Below are 25691 nucleotides of genomic sequence, written 5' to 3'. Positions count from 1 at the left end.
ACAAGTAATCCTGTTATTCTGCATAGTTAGCAATTGTTTCTAAACACCCACGTTTTTAATCAAAAAGCAAATAGATACTGAATTGCACTAATAAGCAGAACAGATCGATTCCACGATTAGTCGGAATGAAACAACTCACTGACAATAATTGGCAACATTTATTTCAAATGTTGAAATGGGTGGAGGTGCCTGTCACATTTTGAGAAGAAAGTTGTATGTTGAAACATCCACAACTAAAAATGTTAATTTTTTTTTTTTAGCTTTGTAGGTATGAACCAAACCACTGCTGAGTTGTGTATTCTTCCGGCTCATGATTTTCTGTGCTTTGTCAGTTGTATCATATTGCATCAAATGTTTGGAATTCAAGGATTGTTCCGCTGTCATTTTCAACCATTTTTGCTGGCAGTTAGTTTTGTTGAATAAACAGGAGAGAACAATTTAGTTTCGCTGCAATATTCAAACATCAGCTTTCACAAAATAGTTGTCTCATTGACAGGAGACAAAAAAAAACATCATTTCCTAGTCCAGTAGAACATAGATAATCCAAAATCCTCCTCAGCAGCAACCTCGTTACCCCCTCATCTAGACCTCACACACACACACACACACACACACACAAACAACACACATACATAAACGCTGCAAGGGGCCTCTTGCTTTTCATGACAAGGGCGCCGACTAACCCGAGAGTACTGCACAGGCAGTTGCGAGGCAGAACGGGAAGCCAAGTGAACGTGTTAGGTGTCACTGACATCTGTGTAGTTGTATGCAGTGGGTCAAGGTGTGTAAACACATGATACATGATTTTGATCTTTGACTTTGTCCTTTTTCATTCAATAAAAATAAAAGGAGCACTGGTCCTGCAAATAATGAAAGTTTTTTTTAAGACCAGCTTGTGAGGAGCGTTTGAGGTGCTTGACAGATGTAATTCGAGCACAGACTTTGCAACATCTGACATGATATTAGGAATCTTTGCCATTGACCTCAGGGCCTTTCGATTTTGTTTTTTCAGCTCTGGCGCCCCATCTCTCTCTTAACCTCACTTCCCCCAGGAGGTAGAGGTTGTACTTTCCCTTCGCACCCCCCAGCTCACTGAAATGGACCCAGCTGAGGGAGAGAACGTTGCTTTTGGAGAACCGGCTGTGCAGGTTCTTGGGTGTTCAGTCGGTTATTGCGAATGATAACATGCACATATGTGCTCTGTATGTTCTCATTCCATACTTCACACATTTGTGCACGTTTTTTTTTTTTCCTGACTGTCTTCACAACAGCAATAAATTCTAAAACCCGCCCAAGCGACCCCCACCAAACCCCAGAGGTGCCTTCTGCTTCATCACAGCCTGTATCCCATAACCTCACCAACTAGATAACAAAATCTAGCCTGTTAATGAACCACTTTCTCCCCCCCTCTTCTCCCATTTGCCTGCTCTCTCTGTCTCGCCTCCTCTCGTACTGTTTCTGCCACAGAGAAGCGATGAGGAATTACCTGAAAGAGCGAGGCGACCAAACTGTCATGATCCTGCATGCAAAAGTTGCACAGAAATCTTACGGCAATGAGAAAAGGTGAGTGGAATGTGTACAGGTCAACTTTTCAATGGTTCTGCTGTGTTTGGGTTTCCTCACCTTTTTGTTCATTTAATATTTAAAAAAAGAAATCAAGTTGGTTTTTTTTAGCAGTTCACAGAGCATTACAGGGTGATAAAGGGGAAATATTAATTTGATATGTAGAATGCCCCAATGTTTTTTTCAAGTCTATTTATTATTATTGTAATTTTAAAATATTTAAAAAAAAATAGTTTTTTTTTTCCTCCATCATGGATGAACCATGAGCAGTTGGCAGCCACTGGAGCGTTGCCTGGGGGAGCAGTTAGGGGGTTCAGAGTGGTGCTTAAAACACAGACTTGAAACTTTTAGCCCTGAGATGACGGCTCCATACCACCTGAGTCATGCTGCCCCTCAGTGCCATGCCAGGGGGGAATATCCTGGTGAAACCAAAGATTTCAGGCGTCAGTTCAAGGACTGGAGTGTTTTAAAGGCACAAGCAAAATGCCTCACAGCATCAGCAGAAGCATTTCCCTCTTGCCTTGTGATTTTTTTTTAATGATTTATGTACCAGATTCTCTGTGGTTGCGAAGTGTGTGCAGGGTAATTGCCGGCTGTCACAGACCACATTCTCTCTCCTGGTGTTACACACAACTCTGTCAAACTATATCTACCTTCCTGTTACTCTGCAATCAACTATTGGCCTTTCACTCTTTTATAGCTGTTACTTCCCTTTCTTCATCAGTTTTTGACTGTTTTCGAACACACCGTCCACTGCCTGTTCGTGTCACTGAAGTGCAACACAGTTATCATCCAGCCCTTGTTTAAAAAAACACTTGGAAAGTGGAGTAAAATTTTAATAAGAAAGGTTGAAATGTGTTTACTTTGTTGTAGTAGCTGCTGATCTTACTCGCTGTTGATTCTGACACATTTATGTGAAGCCTTTTTTGATATTAAGTTCATAGCAACCTTTTTTGCCATTATAAATAAAGGTTCTTTTCAACAAGTAACTGGCACGCCACTCCTAATACGCTTGAAATCAGAATTAAAAAAATGATCAAGATATTGAAGGACATTTATTAGCAATTTTAGATTTGCTTTTTTGAACATATTAATAGCAGGTTTAGCAGCAAGAAAGGATCTATGACTTTATCTTGAACCAGCTGGTTTGTCATTGGTAGTGTCTGGAAAAATATTGTGACCAAAGAGTGTAAACCCCAAGTTGACTGCATAACCATATCCTAGACAAGTAACTGACTGAGACAACAGCACAGAGTCTCAGTTATTCCAGCCGCGTCAATCACTCTGCATTTTACATTTACACAGTTGCTTTTCTGCTTCTTGGTGCATATCAGTGTTGCAAGCTCCTTTTGGCCTGCTAAACCTGTTGGTGTGCAGCGACTGTGGCTGTCTGGCACTTCTGATGACTTTTGTCTGAATTTGAACAGGGGGAGCCCTGGAAGTGGGTGCCTGGAGAATTTAAATGTGCCGTCTTCCTCTTTCTGTCTGAGCTTTTTATAGGAGGTGAAAGTAGACAAACACCCATAGACGCTGGTGGCTGTTGTGAAATGAGTTGCCTTCTAAAATGACAGGCTATACTTGACGTTATCAGGTTTTTGTTCCACTGTTGATTTGAACTTTGAATTTTTGTTCTCTATTTCTTTTGTATTAGATGGCATAACCAGAAGTACTGAATCCCAAAGTGTTGAACAAAGGAGATTTTCCTCATTTTGAAAGGGGCTTGATCAGATCAGTTTCATTCTGAGTCGATCATGATATCATGCACTATTAAGCTCGAAAGCCGAAATATTGGGTTTATTTCAGTACTTAACAGAATGCTTGATGAAAGTTAGTCAGTCTTTTTTTATACTTAGTACAGTCCTGCCCTCTTCTGGCGAAAATCAAAAATCTTTGAAAATAATTTTCGGCAATGTGTGCAGACATATGCTTCTAAAGCTGTTCTAAAAGCTACTGACTATTCTTAATATTTCTTTCCCATTTTAATCAGGCAGTGGCTTTGAAAACATGAACAGTAACGGGCTATAAAATGCATTTTCACACATTGAATGACAGACATTTGGTGTTTTGTGGGTTCATTCAAGGTTCAAACGGTCTCCGTGGATCCTCACTTAACCATCTGCTGAAAAACTTTTTAATATGATGAAGTCATTAAGACTTTGAGGTGACTCTGGACTTTGGACCTGCAGATTGAGGGAGTTTTTTTTTTTTTCTTCATGTTTCCAGGTTCTTCTGCCCTCCTCCCTGTGTGTACCTGATGGGCAGTGGCTGGAAGAAAAAGAAGGAGCAGATGGAGCGAGACGGCTGCTCCGAGCAGGAGTCGCAGCCTTGTGCCTTCATCGGCATTGGCAACAGCGACCAAGAAATGCAACAGCTTAATTTAGAGGGAAAGGTATAAAACCAACAACAACACGCATGGACCTTTCACTACGTAAAAGCAAGGGAATTTAATAATCTAAAAATAATGCCTTAATTGGCAACATAAATTTCTTAGTTTAATCTTGTTAAATGGAATAATTTGAAATGAATTGTTTTTTGTTTATAACTGATAATAAAATTTATCATCTACTTCATTTGTTAAATCTTGTTTAGTGGATTGTTAATCTTGCATTTAACTTGCCTTTAAGTAAATTTTAATCTCTTCTTGTGTTGAAAGTTCAGAGAGATATTTCATAGGTGATTTGAATATCCTTCAAATATGATTTCAGCTTTCAGAAGCTAAATCTGTGAGATTTGCGGTCTTGAGGGCCGACTGGTAACAATTTTTTTTAACATACTTTCTGCTTTTCTCCCACCTCTTTTATTTCCTGTCATCAGAATTATTGCACAGCCAAAACCTTGTACATATCGGACTCCGACAAGAGAAAGCACTTCATGTTATCCGTCAAGATGTTCTACGGCAACAGCGCTGACATTGGCGTCTTCCTCAGCAAGAGGATCAAAGTCATCTCTAAGCCCTCAAAAAAGAAACAGTCCCTCAAAAACGCTGACTGTAAGTGTGTGAGCGGGTCCTTCTGTTTGCTGCGAATGTGCGTCTGATGCTCGCGTTTCAACGTCTGCATAGAACAGGATTCAAATTCTGTCCGAACACTAAGTGAACTTGACCTTCCTTTGCTTTTTCCGTTACTTTATTCGTTTTGAAATCAGTAGCAAGTCAGTATATATCCGTGCAACCTTAAGATGGAAATATATGACAGTGCTGGTTTGCTCCCTTAAACACTTTTCTTTACTGCATCAAAGATTAGATCCAGAGGAAATCACAGTGGATGTGCTTTTCTTGGCTCACCAGACTGGAAAGTTTGGTTTGAACGCATAATTGTGATTGAAAGTGTGGTTATGTTCAGGTGAAGCTAAGGTTACTGTAAGAATGTTGGCTCGGCCTTTATTCAATAATGACAACCTCTGGAGAACTAATCTCTTCTTTTAGGGAAGCCTGTTCAAAGAGGCAGCATAATGTTGATATAAAGGACAAGAAATCCACCATATTCTATCCAAAGAATAAGAATATAGGGAAAGAGATGGGGGGAAAAAATCACCAGGAAAGAATAACTCTTATAACATTTTAACTTTGAGGCTATGCATTTTTAGCCATTGTAGCTATTGATTTTTTTAGCTATTAGCATTGACTCATTTCTAATGGTTTAGTACTTGTAAAAAATGCACATTATTTACCCCAGTCTTCAGAGCTGGCAATAGTGTCTTAAAAATGTAAGTGTCTAAGTACCAATCTAAAGAAAAGCGCAAATAGCCGCAGATGACAACAAGCATTCACTTGACTCCTCATGGAACGTGGTGAACATTTGAAGGATGTCGTCTTTGACCAAACAACATTCTCGCCGCTGTCTCACAAACCGACAAACCAGCAGATTAATTTGTTTTTTCCACTTTTAACCATTTCAATGCTTTTTTTTCCATGTCTTTCACAAAAAAAAACCAAAAAAAACAAAACAAGTCAACAATGAAGAACTTAACACGACAAGAAAAAATACATGAAATTGCCATTACACTTAACTTTCTTTATTTCTTTCAAATCACAATTCTTGTATAAATAATCATAGCAAGTAAACGCTTGAGTCTCAGTTTCAACTTGGAATAGTGTTTTTTCACGAAACTCCTTGCAATGTGCATTGAAGGGTGTCAATCATGAATTGTTGCTGTCGTTATATTCAGCCAGTGGGGGGCAGCACAGCGTCTGCTCGGCAAAGTACTGCTGTCCCATTCGGAGCACTTGTAATCTGCACAGCATTCTGTCACTAATATTTGCCTCTTGTCTATTTTCTCCACTCTTATCACCGCGATAAACACAGCTGAGGTGTGAGCTGCAGGTCACTTGTGAGTCATTGTGTAACGCTTGTGTTTGTTTGCCCACTCCACAGTATGCATTGCATCAGGAACCAAGGTGGCACTGTTCAACAGGCTCCGGTCCCAAACAGTCAGCACACGCTATCTACATGTGGAGGGGGGCAACTTTCACGCTAGCTCCCAGCAGTGGGGCGCCTTTTTTATCCACCTGTGTAAGTCTGCCCAGTTATTCTTCATCCTTAAACATCATGTGTCGTGCTACAAAAGCAGAAACGCCCCTTGAAAAGTTTCTCTTACGCAGCACACGCATCTCTGTGTTGCTGTAAATGAATCATTTTAGACTGAGAAAATAACGAATTGACCAAAAGTGGGTTCGAGCGAAGTGTTGAAGCTTGGTGCCGCTGAGGGTTTTTCTCCCGTTTGCTTTCAGTGGACGATGAGGAGTCAGAAGGAGAGGAGTTCACTGTGAGAGATGGTTACATCCACTATGGCCAGACAGTCAAACTGGTCTGCTCTGTCACTGGCATGGCACTGCCCAGACTGGTAAGGAGAAAAAAAAACAAACATATTAAAATGCTTTTGAAAGAAGACCTGACAGTTAAGACATTCTAATCTAATGACATCCCTGACTAACACAATTAAATAATAGACATTATCAGCATACATCAAACTGAGGTTACCGATAACGTTTTCCTTCCAGGAAAAGGGAAATAGATCCGTATATTAACTGACTTATTTTTAATTTAATAAAAACTGTCAGAAACTGCTTGCGATACTAATATGAAATCATTTGAGCAAACGTACATTTTTTTTTAGAATTTTTTCACCCGCCATTGTTGTTGTTGTTCAGCGAAAAATGTTTTTACTGACCAACATAATTTTCAGTATTTTACCCCTATATTTCCATCTGCCCCTTAAGCCCTTTACAGCGGGCTAACCTGTTCCTCTCCCAATCCCTCAGATCATCCGTAAGGTGGATAAGCAGACGGCGCTGCTGGATGCAGACGATCCCGTTTCCCAGCTGCATAAGTGTGCCTTCTACCTGAAGGACACAGAGCGCATGTACCTGTGCCTTTCACAAGAAAGGATCATCCAGTTTCAAGTCAGTGTCTCCACCTAACACCCCAGCATCCTTTGTGTTTTTCTTTGTTTTCAATCCCCCCCCCCCGAGCTCGGTCTAAGCTTTACAGACGATCAGAGAGGATTCTGTTAATCTTCTCGAATAGACAGTGATCTCTTTATCTCAGAACGGGCTACGCCGAGAGTGAATTTGAGCTCAGTCTTGCGGCACTGATGCCTTCATGGACATTTACCCGCCGCCCAGAGGGGAATGAACCCGACCGGGGCGATACAGTCGGGGGTTATCTCGGTATTCATGACCCTGGGATCTCTCTCTCGTCCCTCTGCCAGGCCACTCCATGCCCAAAGGAACCAAACAAAGAAATGATCAACGATGGCGCCTCCTGGACAATCATCAGCACAGACAAGGCCGAGTACACTTTCTATGAGGGCATGGGCCCCGTCCACTCACCTGTCACCCCCGTGCCTGTGGTAGAGAGCTTACAGGTAAGATCTACAGAATCTGTTGATTGGCTAATTTTCCTTTTGACTTTTTTTTCAAATTAAGATAAGATAAGAAGATAAGAAGAACTTTATTTATCCCGAAGGAAATTGTTGTGCCAGAGTTTCAAGCAAAACATAACAATGATAGATAATAGTAGGAAGGAAATAGTAGTAGGAAATACTTTAAAATATAAAGTGTCAAAGTTAAGGTTAAAGTTAAGGCTATCAAGTGTTTTAAGGTCTTACATGGTCTTTTAAGGTCTTACATTACATTTACATTTAATTGTCTTACATTTAATTCCTCTTCCTTCAGCCACAGGGAATCTTCAAATCTTTGTACTTAAGACCTTAAAACACTTGATAGCCTTAACCATGACAATTTATATTTTATTGTATTTCTTATTCTCCCTCCTTCCTACTATTATCTATTGCTGTTATGTTTTTGCTTGAAACTCTGGCACAACAATATCCTTCGGGATAAATAAAGTTGTTCTCATCTCATGTCATCTCATCATTAACATGATCATTCTGAAAGAAAGGGGGAAAAATAAGTAAAACATTAACTAATACACATGAAAGAGTTTCGGAACAGCCAACTTTTCAATTATTTCACAGATAAATACAGTTTAACGGTGTTTGATTTTCTACCACTTCATGGATAGTCTGTGTCTTCAAGCTCTGGCCCCTGAATGCTGAGGTGCGTATGAAGTACTCGGTATTCTGCTAATCCCGAGGTTTTGCCCGTGCACAGCTAAATGGTGGTGGAGATGTCGCCATGCTGGAGCTCACAGGGCAGAACTTCACTCCAAATCTGCGGGTCTGGTTCGGAGACGTGGAGGCCGAAACCATGTACAGGTGTGGCATTTTTCTGACCAGTGGTGTCATATTGGGTACTTAAACCGGTTTGTGCTGCGTTTTTACCGTCGTGTTATTTTGCTCCCTGGGATTTTGCAGCTTATATCTGTGTGTTCTTCCTCATTAGCGTATGATATCACCTCAGTTAAATCAAGTTGAAATTTAAACCCCTGATACCGTAGACACTTGTATGTGAAATTTACTCTTCTAACGACTTTGTTTTATGTCCGATGTGTGTTTTCCCAGAGTCCAGTGAGTGTCCTGATATTTACATACCGAAAACGTGCCCGGAGACACACCCGCCCGACATCGCGATCTTTTTCCGACACCCCCGGAGTCCTCACATCTCTGCATTCCTTCTTTCCCCAAACAACGCAGGTGTGCGGAGAGCATGCTGTGCGTGGTGCCCGACATCTCCGCCTTCCGCGAGGGCTGGCGCTGGGTGCGGCAGCCGGTCCAGGTGCCCGTCACGTTGGTGAGGAACGACGGCATCATTTACTCCACCACACTGACCTTCACTTACACGCCGGAGCCGGGGCCACGGCCACACTGCAGCGCCGCGGGGGCCATCCTGCGGGCCAGCAACTCCAGCCTGCTGAGCAGCAACAGCCAGGAGGCGGCCGCCAGCGTCTACGGCCCCAACAGCACCTCTAACCCAGGAGTCACGTCCTCATCCTCCACCGCCGCAGCTGTGGTCTCCTAACACACATGGGGGGGCACCGAAACACAAAATGCCTTGAGAGCAAATATACCAGATGGTATATAAAGACTATGGGAAATAATAAAACTGACTCACTCTAAAGTGCTGCGTATTAAAGTCGGATACAAAGAAGCTGAAATGGAAAAATTCGGTGGGACAAAAGGAACAAACGCAGGGGGAATCTGAAGGAGGAGTGACATCACAAAGCTGTCAGACGGCGGGCGGGAAGAAGCAAAAAGTGCTCCTTGACACGCACACCCTCTCCTGCGGTTACTTTAGGGACCTGCCTGTCCAGTTCTGGTGTTTGGAATGAGTAAAGTTCCTGCATGCTCAGAGCACCAGCACCTTTCTACAGCTGTGAGAATGGAAACCACAACAACAATACATCCGCCGTGTGCAAAAAAAACTCAAAAAAAGAAAAAAAGTCTCGAAAGGAAATTATATTTTTGCGCTGCCCTGCTCTTCCTCCTCCTCCTCCTCCTCCTCCCCATCCTTTCTCCACTCCCTCCCAGCATCTCTTTTTATAATTATTCCTTATTTTGCATTAATTTGTGAAGGGGGCTGGATGTATTGTTGTTGGAGGGAGCGCAAGGATGCAGAGGGACACACAAAAAAAAAAAAAACCTGACGATAACATAGTTTTTATGGACCAAGGATCTTGTATAAGCTTTAGTAAAGGTACATTTTTCTTCATACCTTTTTTGTATTAAACATATAGTACACTTTTGTTACCAAATAGTTTCTATTCTTCCTCTGAGCTCGGGCTTTGTTTTCCCCTTTGAGGTCCAAAATCCCAATCTGTATGTTATTGTGACCTTACTACAAATGCGTTTTTTTTTTTTTCTTTCTTCCTTTTTTTTGGCTACTCTTCCTTCCGTCTTCTGTTGGGGGAAAAAATCAGAAGTCTGTTTGTTTTTTTTTTTTTTAATTTTTTTTACATAAGTTTTGTTAGTTTTTTTTTTTAATTGGGGAATAACCTCAGAGGGCCTATTTTTTATTGGTTTTTATGAAGTCTTTAAAAAGAAAAGCTTTAAGCAACGCCTCTGCCTTGCCTGCAATACTCTATGTGCGCTATGTCTCCTCTGGAACGTAAACACATCAGTACATCTCACCTGGAGCCATTGCAACAACTGCTGAATCCATCAAAACGACACTTACATGGTTACGAAACTAAGTCGGTTTGTCATTTTCTAAGTAATGTAATAAGTGTTGTCATTGACTTCAAAGGATAGCCTTAGTACTGTATTATAATACTGTGTATACAGTCAAACCAGTCACATATCTAATATCCTGTTGCTCTATTAGTCACTGTTAACGTATCAAACAACGTAGTGAAACTTTATGCTCTAAGCTGCACCGAGCAAGGTGTCTTCCAGTGTGTTCTGCGTGGCATTTAAACACCACAGTGGTTTTCAAAAAAGAAAAAAGAAAAAAAAAAAAAAAAAAAAGATGGACACTTTTCAATTTGATGTGGCCTTACTGATAAGTTACAAAAAAAAAAAAAAAAAAAAATCACTTTTTTCTTATCTGCTCTTCATTCACCTTTTAGAGGAAGCTATCGCCTCGCTTCGCATCACCGGAGCTCTCGTCTTTCTCGAGCTCCGGGAAGACTGCGGCTCCAGGGCCATCTTCTCATTCGAAGCAGCCTTCTGGAGGAACTCGGCCTTCATGTCGGTGCACAAGTTTAATAACCCTTCTCTTTTTACCATGTGGTGCTCAGCACCGTTCCTCATCTGGTACAATGTTTCACGGGCACTGAACGCTCTTTTTCAGCCTTCTTCTTCGAAAAAATCCTTTTCTTTTTTTTTTCCCTTCCCCACTCTCTTTGCGGCATCAAGTATGTGTATGCGTGTGTGTGCGTGCGTGCTTGTTCATTGTAAACTCACTGTCTGAGTAGTTGCACTCGTCTCTGTTCACGGCGACCGCGGCTCCTGTCGGAGCATAAAGGCCTTCTAAATGTTATTGAAGATGTGCATTCTCGAACATAACAGCAATATTGTACAGGTCATTTCTTATTGCTTCTGTCCGCCTGAGCACTAGTTCACCAGCCAGTCAGTGTGTGTGTGTGTGTGTGCTTGTGCATGCCTGCGAGCATGCACAGGTTTGTCAAAGTGTGTGTGTGTGCGCGCGGCTAACTTTCCATATGTAGGTTCTGTAATGGAATTATGAGTTAGACTCACTCCATTGTAAAGTGCGTCCAACTGCTCTCGGTTCTTCTCCTTCGCCAGGATCCAAATGTCTGATCGGAAAAACATTCAAAGGCAATACCTGCAATCTTAGTATTACAGTGCAACTGTAAACACACCGGGAAAAAAAAAAGAGCAACAGTACTGTAACTTGAATGTCTGCTTAATGAAGTATTCACATTCTTCTCGCAAACCCTTGAAATAGGAACAAAAAAGGATTCGCTTGGACCCCGTTATTGTAAAAAGGAAAAAAAAAATAAGTTATGCCCCAATTTTGCCACCCTTTCCCACCTGTTTGTCACTAATATTAAATGTTTTATATTGTAATATTGATATTTTTTAAATTATTGGTACAAAATCTTTCCCTTGTCTTATGTCTAAAAAAAAAAAAAAAAAAAAGTGCATTATTGCCTGTGCTGCCTGGGTTGGCCTGGGAGTGTATTTTTTTAAAAGAGGCCACTTCCTGTCTAAAATTGTCGCAAAGTTGGTGCTGCAGTGGAAAGTGTAGCTACGAAAAAACAAAATTGTGCTTCTTCACACCGATGTGACAAACTGCAGGTCGACCTGAACCCTTTACTCTGCAGGAAGGAGGTCACAGATTCTTAACTGCAGATTAGAAATCGAGCCCGGCTGATTCTGGATCCTTTTTTTTGAGCCAATATCCATACTTAAGAGTAAAAATAAAAACAAAAAAAAAAAAATTGATTTATCAACAGATACTTCGACACATTACAGTTATAAAAAAAAAACAATAACAAGCAACTGCACTGGACGTCTTTTCTAAAAGAGAAGGGTCATTTTTATTACAGGAAGACGTCCGACAGATGTTTGTTTTACTTGGGAGTGAAATCCAAGCTGGATTTCTTATGTAGCGTCAAACTTTGAACCAACCGATACCAAAAGGCATTCAGATTTGAGTTTCACTTAAATGTCACAACACACAATGTCGATGTCAGCTGTGAATACTGTTCTTCGTCAAAAGGTCGGCACCAGAGGGCCCGACATTGACGTCACAGCCTAAATACAACCAAATATCAATAGCCCTGCTTTCCAGATGGAAAATGTGGATAAAACAAACCGATCAGTTGTTTTATGTGTAAACGATTGATCACTTTACATTTTATATCAGCCAACGGGAATAGTTGAAACGGACGTGTTGACGCCGATGCGGTTTCGATGCTCTCGGCCGAGCGACACATCAGTCGGGCTCTAAGTTTTAACTTGTGTGTTTTCTACTTTTCGCTCTTAATCCTTAATAGCCTCTGCGTTAGCATCACAACGGCCCCCCCCCCCCCTCCCTACAGCATGGATATTTTTGGGTTTGTTTACATGTCAAGCCGCGTCTTCGCCCCCCTCTCTCCCCCCGCATTGCTTGCGCCCGTGCAAGTACGATGCGTTCGCTCAAAACTGTTAAGGGGGGTGATGCATGCTTTCTCAAAAAACAAAAAAATGTGTCGCCTTGACAATCCGCACCGGTTTACAGTTCGTCATCGTTTTTCCAAGCCCTGCAGATGTTTGAGGAGAGTTGGAGGATCAGAATGTTACATGCCTTCATGAGCGCATGCTGTATTAACCCGATTGAGAAAGATCTCGAAAACATTTGCAAATGTTTTTTTCATTTTTTTTTCTTTTTTTTCTTTTTTTTTTTAACAAAATACCTGGTTTCTTTATCCATTTTGTGTCTGGATATATTGTTTTTACTCTTCCAAAAGCAGCTGTTCTTGTGGGTTGTTTTTTTTTTTTTGTTTCGTTTTTAATTATAATGAGCTCTGAACAATGTATGTATCCTCTAATATGCCAAATGTCTTTGATAATGTAGTTTTCATGCACTGCTAAACAAAACAGGGCAGAGTGAGAGGCAGCTTTAAACAAACAAAAAAGGAGTGTGGAGCCCTTCTCTGTCGCACTCAGCCTTACTTCTCCTTAAGACTATTTGGCTGTTTGCACTACAGAGCGCTAACCTTTCTCTTTTTTTTCCTTTCTCTCTCTTTCTCTCCCACACATCCTCACTCTTTACAGTTCGTGTTTATATATTTACATTTCTCACTCTCGCTCTCTCTCCCCCATTTCCTTTTTTTTTTGTAATTTAACACAGTCTGTTATGCCTAGCTTTGCTACAGTTGGATCACTTTTTTTTTTTTTTGTTGGTCATTTTCTCCTCTTTTTTTTTCCCCACATCACTTCCACTATCCTTCACTCTCACTGTATCTGTGTATTATTCTAGTAATGGTAAGCAGAGGTCATTGTGGTAGTATACTCAGTGCTCAAAGGGTTGCTGATGGTAGAAACCTGTGCCGTTTGTAACATTTAGCAATAACGTCAAAACAAGGGGACAGTTTTTTGATAGCATACGATAGTTTGTTTTTTGTACATATTGCAGCTCCAGATCATGCTCAAAATCTGTATGTCATTAAAAGAAGAAAAAAAAAAACCAAGAAAAAAAAAAACTTGCAATATTGGCATAAAAATGAGAAATAAAAAAAGTGATGTAAAATCTCAATTTGTGTATGATTTTTAATGGCGGTAGGATTTCCAGCCGCGGGCCAAGCTGGCTTTCTGCAAAGACTTGGGACGACCTCCCGGTCGGTGAGAGCCACTGGAGGCCAGGAGGAGGTCAAAGTGGCCAGCAGAGAAGAATAGTCAAGTCAACGCTGGGCAGGAAATTCAATGAAATTCAACTGTGGCCTTTTATAATATTGCGATTCACAAGTCTCTACATCGTCACATGTATCACGTCCATAAAGAATTGTTTGATTAGTAAGACATGCTGCAGATTTGGTCGCCAAATGGATTTTTTACATGGCCTACTTGCTAAGAAAACCCATCAGGAATTGCTAAAATTCAGAATTCTAAAGTAACATTGGGGAAATTTCTTGCAGAAATTGCTCCGAAACATGCTAAAAACGAATTGACCTTCAGAGCAACAAGACGTTACTTTTTTTCCGTATCTCCAGAGTTGAAAGGCTGGCGTGACTTCCTTGCCGTGGAGTTTTATATGCACGCACATCCCATTTACGTAAAGCCTTGTTCTGTTTTACCTTTAACCTCTTTTAGGAACCAGTTATTCTTAACCAGGTGCGACAGAGCCTTAACTAAGCCTCTAAGTCGGTGTTTACACCGAGCGGGGACTCGAGATAAAGGCACTGGCTCGCCCCCCCACCCCAAACCCCCCTCCCGGGCCTCGGAAGAGGAGCAGAATAAACTCTCAGGAAGGGAGCTAATGAGCACAAAAGGTTTTTAAGAACACAGATCTTGTCAGAAAGCGCTCGAGCCGGGTGGAGAGTCGAGTGTCACCTCTTTTTTTTTTCTGTTTTATTACAATAAGTATCACCCAGACCATTCATGAGCCACAGAATAGACCTCCCGCCGGCATCTGAAACGCACCGCCGCCTCGGGGTCATCGCCAAAAGACCTGCCTGGATCTTTTTGGAGAATTCCTCCACCGAAAAAACACCCCCAACCATTTCGACACACACTTTATTAGACATATTTACTATAACAATGGCTTCTCATATTTTCCTGCTTCATGCATTTAATTATATTATTAATTTCCTGCATTAAATCAAAAATGCAGATGTCTCGAATATTGTGCATATCATTTATGATCATTTTGGATAATATTGCAGCCCTAAATGTATGCACTTATGTTCTGCCACTATTTTTTAGAATTATTTATCATTATTATTATTTTTTTATAATTATTAATAGTATATTAATAGTAGTTGTAGTTGTATCATCATCATTATTAGATAGAAACTTTTTTAAGTATTACCTTATTTTTATTTTTGTCATTTTGGTGGGTCATAGAACATGAATGTTCACAATCAAATGGTCATAACTTTTTTTTATACTTTTTACAACTTTGCCACTTGTATTGTTTCTGTTAAATCTGTATTTTGTGTATACATATGTGCTGTACGGTGTCATTAATATCCGTCCTTACAGAAGTGACAGATAGAATGATGAAGAAAATAACAGAAAAAGAAAAGTTAAGAGGTTTAAGAGGTTAAAAGCTCCCCGTTGCCACTCTTTGCCCCCCTGGTCCTTGTTCTCGAGGTCTTAATATGGTCAACCAGACGTTTCTTGCTCTCCGACGGATTGTGGGTTTGGACAAAAGCGGTAGGACTTTTCCCGAAAGCGTTTCCATATGTACACCGGCGGACGGATTAGATATGTTTCCTTCTTGCGTTCATTGCTCCTGGAGCTCAACACTTCTGCAGTAACGGGGAAGGTTTTTCTGCTAAAAGCGGGGGTTCTCTCTTTTCAAGCCCTGATTCCCCCCGAAATGAACCCAAGAACTCCCTCCACAACACCACGGTCCTCGGCCTAATCATTTAAGAAAAAAAAAGAAGTAAAAAGTTGTTTTTTTTAAATACATTCTTCACTTCTCTTCAAATGCAGGTGATTTCATTTTCATATTGTTTTTTATGTGACTCATGACAAATTGTTTTGCCGATGCGCCACTGAGCTTCGGGTCATTTCTTGCAGTTTCAGCAAAAAAATGTAACGAATTAATGTCTTTTCTTGTTATTTATGGCCCTTTTTTTTCCCTAAATATTGATCAATTAGCAACTTTTTTTTTTTCTGCATGCATCACAATTAAGCAATGATGCAAACAAATCAAAGGAATTTGCTCTGGGAAAAAAAAAAAGTTATACCAAAAGATAGATAGATAGACAAACAAAACAATAGGCTTTACAATAAATTAGTTTATTTTAAATTAAATTAGCTTTTTCTGATTTCTGAAGACCTTGTTTCTGCGTCCCAGTCTGTTTGTGGACCCACCCGCCACGGGAACACCCTGCATAAAAGCGTAAAACCTAAAAGTATAGATTTATATAGACGTTACCAGGGTTATATGAGTGACATCGCAGCGTGTTAGCGGTGAGGAGATGACGACATGCACGCGGCTACATTAAACAGTGGGTCCGTGGGAATCGGGCCTGCGGTAGCGGGCATCCACCTTTTGAAGATGCAGGTGTGTGGAGTCTCACCGGGGGCGATTAGACCTCGCCAGTATTTGTGGTACACGCAGTACCACCCCACCCAGGTGAACTCGCAAACACACTCCGGGTCAAGGATGGAGGACTATTTGTACGCGGCGGGGGATTGTTTTGAATCCGCTCAGACGTCTAACGTCGCTGCCGGAGACGACCAAAAACCCCTCAAATTGGTTTTGCAGATTATTATTATATTTCACGGCCTTTGTCATCGAGTTGATGAAAAGGAAAAACATGCTTTCGTGATTTTGCGTGCGGGGAAAAAAATGTTTATCTAACGTCAGGCGAGCCTCTGGTGTGAAAAACGATATCCGTATGCGGAGTCGGTTGAGATATGTATTCATCTGCGGTTTGTGTTTATGCACCAGTTCCAATATTTTGAAAATCTACTCATTTACTTGTGTTTGGTACTGTAAGTGCAGCGCCGGTGCTGGGACAGTTAGCTTAGCATTACAGAACGGTGATATACAAACAGTCAGTTTGTCTTTATGAATTTCAGTGGCTTAACAAACAAGTGGGATTATGGGTCGCCTCCAATGACCAAGGTTAAAGGTCACTGGAGGCGTGATTTAAAACTTAGTGACTGTTTTTTGTCTTTTTAAAGCGGCGGTCCCCGAACCCAGGGACCGTGGATCGTTTGGTACCGCACAGAAAGAATAAATAACTTCCATTATTTCAGTTTAATTTAATATCCGAGTCTGAACGATGTTTTATTTTGAAAAAAAAAAGACCAAATTCTCTTACATGACGCTACGTGACTCACTGTTGATGCAAGTCAAGGTGCTTGTCTCTAATGCTAATATTAAACCGACAAGCTAACAAAATGAGTAAAAAACAGATGTCTTTGGAAAGTTTCTTTGCAAAAGGCCAACAGACAATACCAGGAGACCTGCTTAAAATATGGATTTATTCCCGCGCACCAAGTCTGCACTACATAAAATGTGGCAACCGGCTCTCCAATGAGTCAATGAAGCCTCCAGAACTGCTTTGTCACTTGGAGACCGAGCATCCCTTTGGAGTATTTTGAAAGAAAAAAACAGGAATCTTTATATATTAATCTTAATATGTATTTATCTGCCACGAAATTTTCAGTCCATGAAAATATTGTCTCACATTAAACCCGTCTGTGGCGCAAAAAGGTTGGGGATCGAACTAAGCTAACAGCCTGTTTACTCCATGCTAACAGGCATCTTTTCTTTTAATTGGATTATTTGCGACACCGATGTGCGACAAGCAGCTAGTAAGCTTAGCATGAATAACAGTTGCCAGTAGGATTGGTGTCATCGTCAAAAGTCTTTAAATACACATTCCAACCAAAAAAATAATACTTTCACCCTTTTTGGACTTTTTACATGTGCAGTTTAGGACTTTACATGGATTTAGGCTCCTATAGGTTATTATTCATCGTGCTAAGCTAACTAGCGTAGCTCCTACTGCAAACAGCGAGGAGAAGGGTATTTACCGTCTTGTCTCATCGGGATCACGGAAAACCGTTGGCTTTCCCTTCAAAAAGTCAGCGGGTTCCTTTTTACACGGAAGTCTTGCCTGCTGTTAGCAGGACAACTAACAGGTCCAATCTGACCGCACATCTATAAAATAGTAATTACACAAGTCAAACAAGAGTCGGGTCGGATTGAGAATGATATGATGGGAGTAGCAGAAAAAAACGTCTGCTTTTCAATGTGTAAACTTAATGTATTACAGAGTGAATGTCCTCGTTGATATTGAAAAACGCAGGGATTAAAATCCAAAAGTGTGTGTTTTTTTTGTTGTTGTGGATAATCTGGATCATTTAATGCTAAGGGTTTTTCCGAGATCAAGTGATGGGATCAAAAACTCGAGTGATTGAATTGTAAAAATTCAAATGCAAATTGTTTGATAACACGTGTGATTGTTATACTTTTTTTTTCCACTCTCACTCAGATGAGTACTTTTTTTTTTTTTTTTTTTTTTTTTTTTTTTTACATCGTCCAAAATCAGCCTTTGAGGTGCAAGATGAGCGCGGTTGCTGGGATGTGCAGATTGTTGCTAAGGATACAAGCTGAGCAGGGGGGTGAATTTCATCGACCCCCGGGGAACGCTGTGATTCTCCACTGCAGGCACATAATAATGCCTTAAGACAGATAATAAACTCGTGAGTTTCAACAAAACCCCCCCCAACACTAAGTCACTTCAACCAGTATTTCGTATAAAAAGCGCCTAGAATACTGCTTGTGTTCTAATATGTTGTCGATAAAAGATTTTTTTTTGTTGTTCAAATGTCACGGTTTTGTCAAATAAACACTAAAAAAAAAAAAAGGAAATACAATGTATAGTTTCAGCTCACATCACACTTAAAAATTTACCGTAATTGTAATTTTTTTTTATCTTGACCGGACCGCGACGGTATTAGGTTCCTCTACAAGGTACTTCTGTCAAAGCGATCAAAAAGTATTTAGAAAGCATATGTATATACATGTACTCCGTGTATTTATATACTCCATCGGTAAAACTCGACGAAAGACTGAAGAACAGCGAAGTCAAACATTTGTTGACACGCGACAAGAGCACTCTCATTCCCGTCCTTTCCATGTCGTGACACACTTCATGTTAAAGCAACACAGCCGGTTAATGAAGTTGTACTGTAAGCACTGCGAGGACATTCACACACTTCCCTTCCCTGCCCACACACACACACACACGAACACACACGCTCGGCGTTAAGTCACTTCATTCCAGGCGGATGCTTGGATGCTGGTGTAGGTGAAGCGCGTGCTGGCGCCGCTGGGCGGGGTGTGGCCGTTAAGGTCGGCGCTTTGCTTGGCCCCCGCCTTCGCCCTCTCCTCTTCCTCCCCTTTGGTCGTCCCGCTCCCGGCCGACCTCCCCGAGCCGGCGCTCTGCGGGGCGCTCGGCGCCAGGCAGCTGCAGCAGGAGAAGGTGGCCAGCATGCCCTGGCGGAAGCGCTTGTTCATGAAGCAATAAATGATGGGGTTGACGCAGGCTGAGGTGTAAGACAGCAGGTGGATGAAGGAGATGGGGGCGCCGGTCAGGCGGTAGGCGGAGCGCTGGTCGAACGCCTGCCACGCGTTGACCACGAAGACCGGCGTCCAGCAGAGGAAGAAGAGGAAGACGATGACGAGGAGCATGCGGATCACGCGCTTCTTGGCCACCAGGTTGGCGGTGGGGCTGCTGCTGCAAACACGGCCCACCGCCGGTTTGGTGACGCTCTTCCTCTTGGACGGCTGCAGGTAGCAGCCGTCGCTGTCGCCGGGTTTGATGCTGCCGCCGCTGGACTGTCTGTCTTTTAAGGCGCAAAAAAAAAAAGATTTCAATTTTATAACCAAAATGACAACAATTTGTCTCCTAAAACAGTTGGAACTTTCCAAAATTTGTCTCCCATTTGACCGAAGTCCATGAGCAAAGGGGGAGGGTTGAATTTCCTTAACTTCTCAGCGAACACCGACCGTGTCAGTGTTTAGTGTTATTTTAAGTTTTCAGTGACGTGCACGTCAGTGGTTTGGCCGTGACTTGGATTGGAGCGCGGCAAAGTAAAAGCAGCCCTGTCAAGTGATATTAACGAGACATCCCGTCTATGTAAAATACATTTCTCAGTCAAGGAAGCCATGAAAAATTCAACGACACCTCGTCGTCGGCCTCTTTATTTTTTCGCTGAGCGCCAAATCCTGAGCCCTTCCTCCTGGCGCTCCTTCGAAAACCATTTTTCGGTTGAAAATCCTGCCATTTAAGGTCGCGACGCCCGACTCGCGCAGACTCAGACGCGCGCGTCGCCGAGCCCAAACTTCATTCCACTGAATCTAACTCATCCTTTCCTAACCTTTCTTACCTCTGCTGGATTTCCTGTTGGAGAGCTCAAACCGGATCCCCCTGTAGAGCTCCAGGGAGATGAGCCCGTAGGCCGTCATCATCACAATCCCGGGGATTAAGAACAACAGCAGCAACAGAGACACGTACCTGCCCGAGACAAAGGCAGCGGGTGGAAGCTCTCGAGTGATTTTACGATCAACGGATTAAATCCCGGCCGTCTCGCGCCCACGGATCCCCCCGTCCGACTCACCAGGACTGCTGGATGGTGTTGTTGGGCCAAACCAGGCGGCACATGTGACCTGTGCTGTTATTGATGCGGGTGAAGGCCTTCAGGGTGCTAGAAATGGGGTACGGTAGCATCAGGATGAAAGAGACCACCCAGGTGGCGGTGATGACCTTGACGGCGTGCGATTTGGTCTGCCACGTCCGGGACGTCAGCGGTTTACAGATGGCGCTGTAGCGCTCCAGAGAGATGGCAACCAGGTTGAACGTGGAGACGCTCACCGAGACACCTGGATGAAATCGGGAAAATCGGAGCGAAAATCAGCAGAGCGACGTGTCCTCAACCAAAACAATATTCTGTATAGAACAGCACAGGATGGAGAAATACAGATAAAACATCAGAAATTGTGATAACAACTCTTTAGATCGGACCTGGGCATTTTACGGCCACATCCGGCCCGTTTCGCTTTTTTTTATCCGGCCAGCCAAACTATTTTCTTTGAATATTTTCAATCGATACTCAATTTAGAAACTCCTTCTTTTTTTCCTTTTGTTTAATTTTGTATGGATGATTCCATACAAAGTAATGTCGGTACATTTATACGATCATGAATGATTTTAAAGTGGAAATAAAATGCCAAAAAATGTAAATATTTACGTTTTCATTTTGTTCAATTTACACGATGCCTTGTTATTTAAAAAATTAAATAAGAAATGTGGCCCGCCAGGCAAAATAATTGCCCACCCCTGCTATAGATGATAAACAAAAACAAACAAGTAGGAACTGAGGGTTCTTTAGATAGAGGAGGTGTGTGTGTGTGTGTTGCGAACAGAGCGACTTCTGAGTTGCAGCTGCGCTCTGAGGAACCCAAAAGACGTGAGGAGTCAGAAAATGCCAGGTCAATCTGCGGGAGCTACATCCTAATTTTATCTCACTAAATGCTTTTAAAACCAAACTGAGAACACTAGAGGTCAACTTGTCAAAATGTAATTGCTTCTTTTAACTGTTTGTAATATTGTTCTGTCTGTAACTTATTGCTGCCTCTTGGCCAGGACTCCCTTGTAAAAGAGGTTTTTAATCTCAACGGGACTTTTTTCCTGGATAAATAAAGGTTGAATAAAAATAGAATAAAAAAACACCTCAACATTTCATTCTTTCTATAATAAAAACATACTTTATACTTTATACGTACTTCATACTTTATTTTGACAGCTGAATTAAATACTCATTGAAGCCTTCATATCTTCTATTGCTTCATCAACAAACACGCACACATAGTGTTGCGATAGAACGGGACAGGATTCAAAATACTATAATTATCTTTTTGCTCCTGCGTTTGTGATGGATTGTTTGGCGTCGACGTGAACGCTTCATTCCACATCCGTGCACGTATGACGTTTGACCAACAATCCTTTGTGTTTAGGGTAACCTTTGTGAACGGTGAATATTTTTGCATAAAAACTGTCCATATTTTAGTGCACGGGTGCAGTTTTTTTAATGCTTCCACCTCACAGCAAGCGGGTACCTGGTTGGATTCCGACGCGGTAGCGATTTTCTGATTGGGTTTTCACATGTTTTCGCCACGTCTGCAAGGGTTTCCTCCGGGTTCTTTGGTTTCCTCCCACAATCCCAAAACATTCGGAAGTCCTGAGTTGCTCACACTTTTGAATCGGTCTATGTGACGGTTGAATATGAAATATTGCCTGGCTAGCTCAGTCGGTAGAGCATGAGACTCTTAATCGAGCCCCACGTTGGGCGACTTGTCCTTTACTCACTCTCCAGTAGCAACAAAAATAATTTTCTGATTTTTGATTCTTTCTGAATGACTGAATGATGGTGCATCATTAAAAAAAAAAAAGTTTGTGTGTCCATTTCCAAGTGACTGTAATGGTACGTTAGCCAATAAGCGACCAAGTTTTACAGACCAGTTTCAAAACACCAGGAATGCACTTCTCCTCATTCACCACTAGGGAGATCAAACCGCAATGTTTCTTAAAATCACCGATACCAAAGAAATATCACTGAAACTGGAGTTTTTTTTAGAGCACTTTACAAGAATTACAACTTTATGCTGAAAAGTCTAAAGAGAAAAAGGGAAGAACACACCCCTGCTTATCTGACAGAACCAAATTAATGAGACATTTTCACCTAAGTTTAACAGAGGACTTGAATTAAGAGTTCATTTAAAGAAAAAGAAGAAAAAACACACAACCTTAATATGAAATCAATACACCCGGTCTTGGAGGGACGCGGCTGTCCGACTCGCATCCCTTCAAATTATCGCTGTTTTTGATCGGAGAGGCGCAACAAGTAAACAGATAAACAGGGACAAATGAGCTAATATTCCTGGCTGACAGCGCTTGATTTCACTGAACCGCTAAAAGGAACAACAGGATGCTGGGAAAAAAAAAAAAAAACGAAAATCACATTTCCCCTGAGGACCTGTAATCAGATCATATTGAAATATTAGCGAAAAATGTGGCATCTATTATAAATCGCAGTTCACGGCAAAGGTCCCAGCGGAGTCCGACTGAAGAGTTATATCCATCAGTTATTTAAAAAAAAAAAAAAAAAGCACAAACAGTTTATGGATTCTAATCCGTAGATACATCACATATGAAGTTTTGTCGCTAGTGGATTAATCTGCGCTGACATTTGCGAAAAAAAATATATGAAGTAGTCATTTTTTTTCTCCGATGATACAAAATGTAATTTTCACAAAGCGGCTTGGATTAAAACAAACTGGATGCTACAGGCAAGGTGACGAGTATATTTTATGTCTTGATCCTTCGTAATTTGGACATTTATTGGCCAGAAATATAATTTGGTAAAGAATGGGAAATAACCAGAGGGGTTACAAAATCACAGCAAGGACACGCCTGTAATATTTGATCCTCAGATGAACCCTCTGACTTGGTTTTGTGGATTCAACCGTGCATGGAAATAATATTTATATCATTCCATTACCCCCCACCCCCGCCCACCCCACCCACACTAAATAATTCATCCCTGGAGACACATTGTAAATCTATTCGCCGCTCGCACTGATGCTATTCACTTCATTTTTTTTTGCCAAATATGTGATTCTAATTATCAGCCCCACTTGCCGTGGGCCTAAAAAATGTCACGTTCCCTTCTTTACATTTGGACGAAGCTGCAGTGTGAAGTTGTCCGTCTTCTTTTGATTATCATGATCATCATTATTCTTAGTTTGGGAAAAATTTTCAGTCGTTTCTGCTTGTTCCGATATCATCCGAAAGACCAATCTCTTCCATTTGATTTATCAATTTATCAAAACTGGCAAAAAGAAGATTCTTATTTCGGGGGATGTGGGGGTTTGCATGTTCTCTCAGTGTCCGCGTGGATTTCCTCTGGGTTTCTTCACAAAGTCCTAAACCATACAGGAGGTTCATTGAATCGTATGAATGAGAGCGCGAGCGGTTATATATCTCATTATAACAAGTGGATGAGTGAGTGAATGGTTATAGGTATCTAATATTCATGTGAATGAGAGAATAAATGGTTGTACGTCTCTAAATGTCGTGTGAACGAGACGACGTACGCCCCCATATGACAAGTGAATGAGAGAGTGAATGGTTTTATGACTCTAAATGTCATGTGAATTGTTCTATGTCTATATTGTAGTGTCTTAATCTGGGGAAAACACCAGGTTGACGGTAAAATGTCTGTTTAATTAGTGTTAGCCACAGCCACGCCACACAAGCCTGCAATACAACTAACTGTTCCCGCTCAATTCCAGGTAAAAAAAAAAAATCACACCCACAAAATTCCCAGCAAATCACACAGAAAACAAGCATCGACATCAACCTCAACATTCGTGACTCGCGACAATATAATGAGTGAATGAATAAGTGAATTGTTTTGTGTCTCTGCATGTTGTGTGAGCGGTCGCACGTCCCTATATATGTGACCCTGTGATGGATCCGTGGTGAATCCCACCTCCAGCATCCCGATCCCACCCTGAACCTCAACGCAGGAACGGATGAGCGAATGAATACCACAAGTGTATATTTCATCCCCTTCACTCACCCATGAAGTACATGACCAGCTTGCAGATGCCTGTGCCGAAAATGAAGTCCCTCATGAGGTTGGGGATGAGGGTGAAGGGGATGCAGACCAGGCTGACCATCAGGTCGCTGGCGGCCAGGGACAGCAGGAAAAGGTTGGTGACGGTCCTCATGCGGCGGTTCCTGACCAGCACGGCGATGATCAGGCTGTTTCCCAGGACGCTCAGAAGGAAGATCAGGCTGTACAGGACGATCCGCACCGTCTCGTTGAGGTCTGGGAGGAGAATGCCATCGCCGTGCACACGATCAGGTGTCGGTTTTTTTTATCCACTTTAACCCTGGATTATTCCTAACTGTGTAATATTTGCACACACCGTGTGCACATGAGACGCATTTACCCGCGTAGGACATTGAGCCGCGCGTAATGCGCATTGACGCACCGCTCTTTGAATATCAACTCCAAATTAAATTATAATGTTTTTTTTTTTTTTTTAAAGAAGTGCTTCTTCTTCTTTTTTTTTTTTTTAAATATTTACAACCGCGAGTGCGCGTCTTTCCATCGAGAATGAAGTGCACGGTACCTTTGGGTTCCGGCGTGGGCTCCTGGTCGTCCTCGCACTCCGAGAGGTTCTTGATGCCAAAACTGCACAGAATCTTATTGAGATCCGTGGAGTTTATGAGCACGTCGTGGATGGTGAACGTCTCCATTGCTTCTCTCATCTCACCAAACCCACCCCCTCCACCCCCACCCCCCGCGGCCTCAAGTGTCTGCAACCCCACGGACAATATTCGTCATGCTCTTATTTGGAAGGGCTGGAAAGAAAGCGCTCCGGCGTGCGCTGCTTGTCCTCTGCACTTGAGGAGACTGACAACATGTGGACGGCTCCCCTGCTGGAGCTTCAGCCCGCCTTCAGTGTCTCTGCAAGTCAGCATCTCCCCCTTTTTTTTTTTTTTTAAGGAACATCCCGTCGTCAATCATCACCGCTGCTCAGATGAAACGTGGCAACGCGTTGGCTGCGCATTGGTGTGACGCACGCGTCCTCTGTAGCCGCTGAAGGAAAACGTGGAAGAATCCAACTTAATTTGAAATGTCAGATGATCCGTTGGCCTCTTTTTGTTGCGTAATACACATAGGTTTTCTCTCAGATGGTGACAGGGCTTGTTTTTTCACAGTAGAAATAACAAGGACCTCATGGAGTCGTGAGAATTTGAATCTAAACCCGAATCCGAATCCGAATCCGAATCAGAATCAGAATCCGACTCCAACTCCAACTCCAACTCCGACTCCAAATCCGAATCCGAATCCGAATCCGAATCCGAATCCGACTCCGACTCCGAATCAGAATCTGAATCCGAATCCGACTCCGACTCCGAATCCGAATCCGAATCAGAATCAGAATGGGCTTTACTGACCAAGTATGTTCACATATCCAAGGAATTTGACCTTGTAATCACGCGATGGCTGGATGA

The 25691-nt window shown here is 42.0% G+C and overlaps 2 protein-coding genes across 3 annotated transcripts in view; one reads left to right on the top strand and one right to left on the bottom strand.

Moving 5' to 3' along the window:
- rbpjb (recombination signal binding protein for immunoglobulin kappa J region b) overlaps positions 1-13666 on the top strand; it is a 45135-nt gene extending 31469 nt beyond the window's left edge. The window contains exons 3-11 of one of the 2 annotated variants that reach the window (XM_086165189.1): positions 1468-1563; positions 3787-3952; positions 4378-4552; positions 5937-6074; positions 6293-6405; positions 6824-6964; positions 7273-7428; positions 8177-8280; positions 8659-13666. In XM_086165189.1, coding sequence (XP_086021315.1) covers positions 1468-1563; positions 3787-3952; positions 4378-4552; positions 5937-6074; positions 6293-6405; positions 6824-6964; positions 7273-7428; positions 8177-8280; positions 8659-8983 — 1414 coding nt within the window. In that variant the 3' untranslated portion in view covers positions 8984-13666. The remainder of the gene's footprint in view (positions 1-1467; positions 1564-3786; positions 3953-4377; positions 4553-5936; positions 6075-6292; positions 6406-6823; positions 6965-7272; positions 7429-8176; positions 8281-8658) is intronic. The other variant, XM_086165190.1, reaches the window with a different exon arrangement.
- Positions 13667-18091: 4425 nt separating this feature from the next.
- Positions 18092-24938, bottom strand: cckar (cholecystokinin A receptor). Its single transcript, XM_086166444.1, has 5 exons — positions 24803-24938; positions 24244-24495; positions 20221-20482; positions 19990-20117; positions 18092-19446 (listed from the first exon to the last, which is right to left on the bottom strand). The coding sequence occupies exons 1-5, from the start codon at positions 24927-24929 to the stop codon at positions 18866-18868; spliced, it is 1350 nt and encodes a 449-aa protein (XP_086022570.1). The 5' UTR covers positions 24930-24938; the 3' UTR covers positions 18092-18865.
- Between the last annotated feature and the right edge of the window lie 753 nt (positions 24939-25691).

Source organism: Fistularia commersonii, chromosome 19, assembly GCF_037954325.1.
Source record: "Fistularia commersonii isolate RoL2024-O1a breed Wild chromosome 19, RoL_Fcom_v1.0, whole genome shotgun sequence".
NCBI lineage: Eukaryota > Metazoa > Chordata > Actinopteri > Syngnathiformes > Fistulariidae > Fistularia > Fistularia commersonii.
Note: the sequence above shows the minus strand (reverse complement) of the source record. Positions and strands in the feature narration are given on the sequence as shown.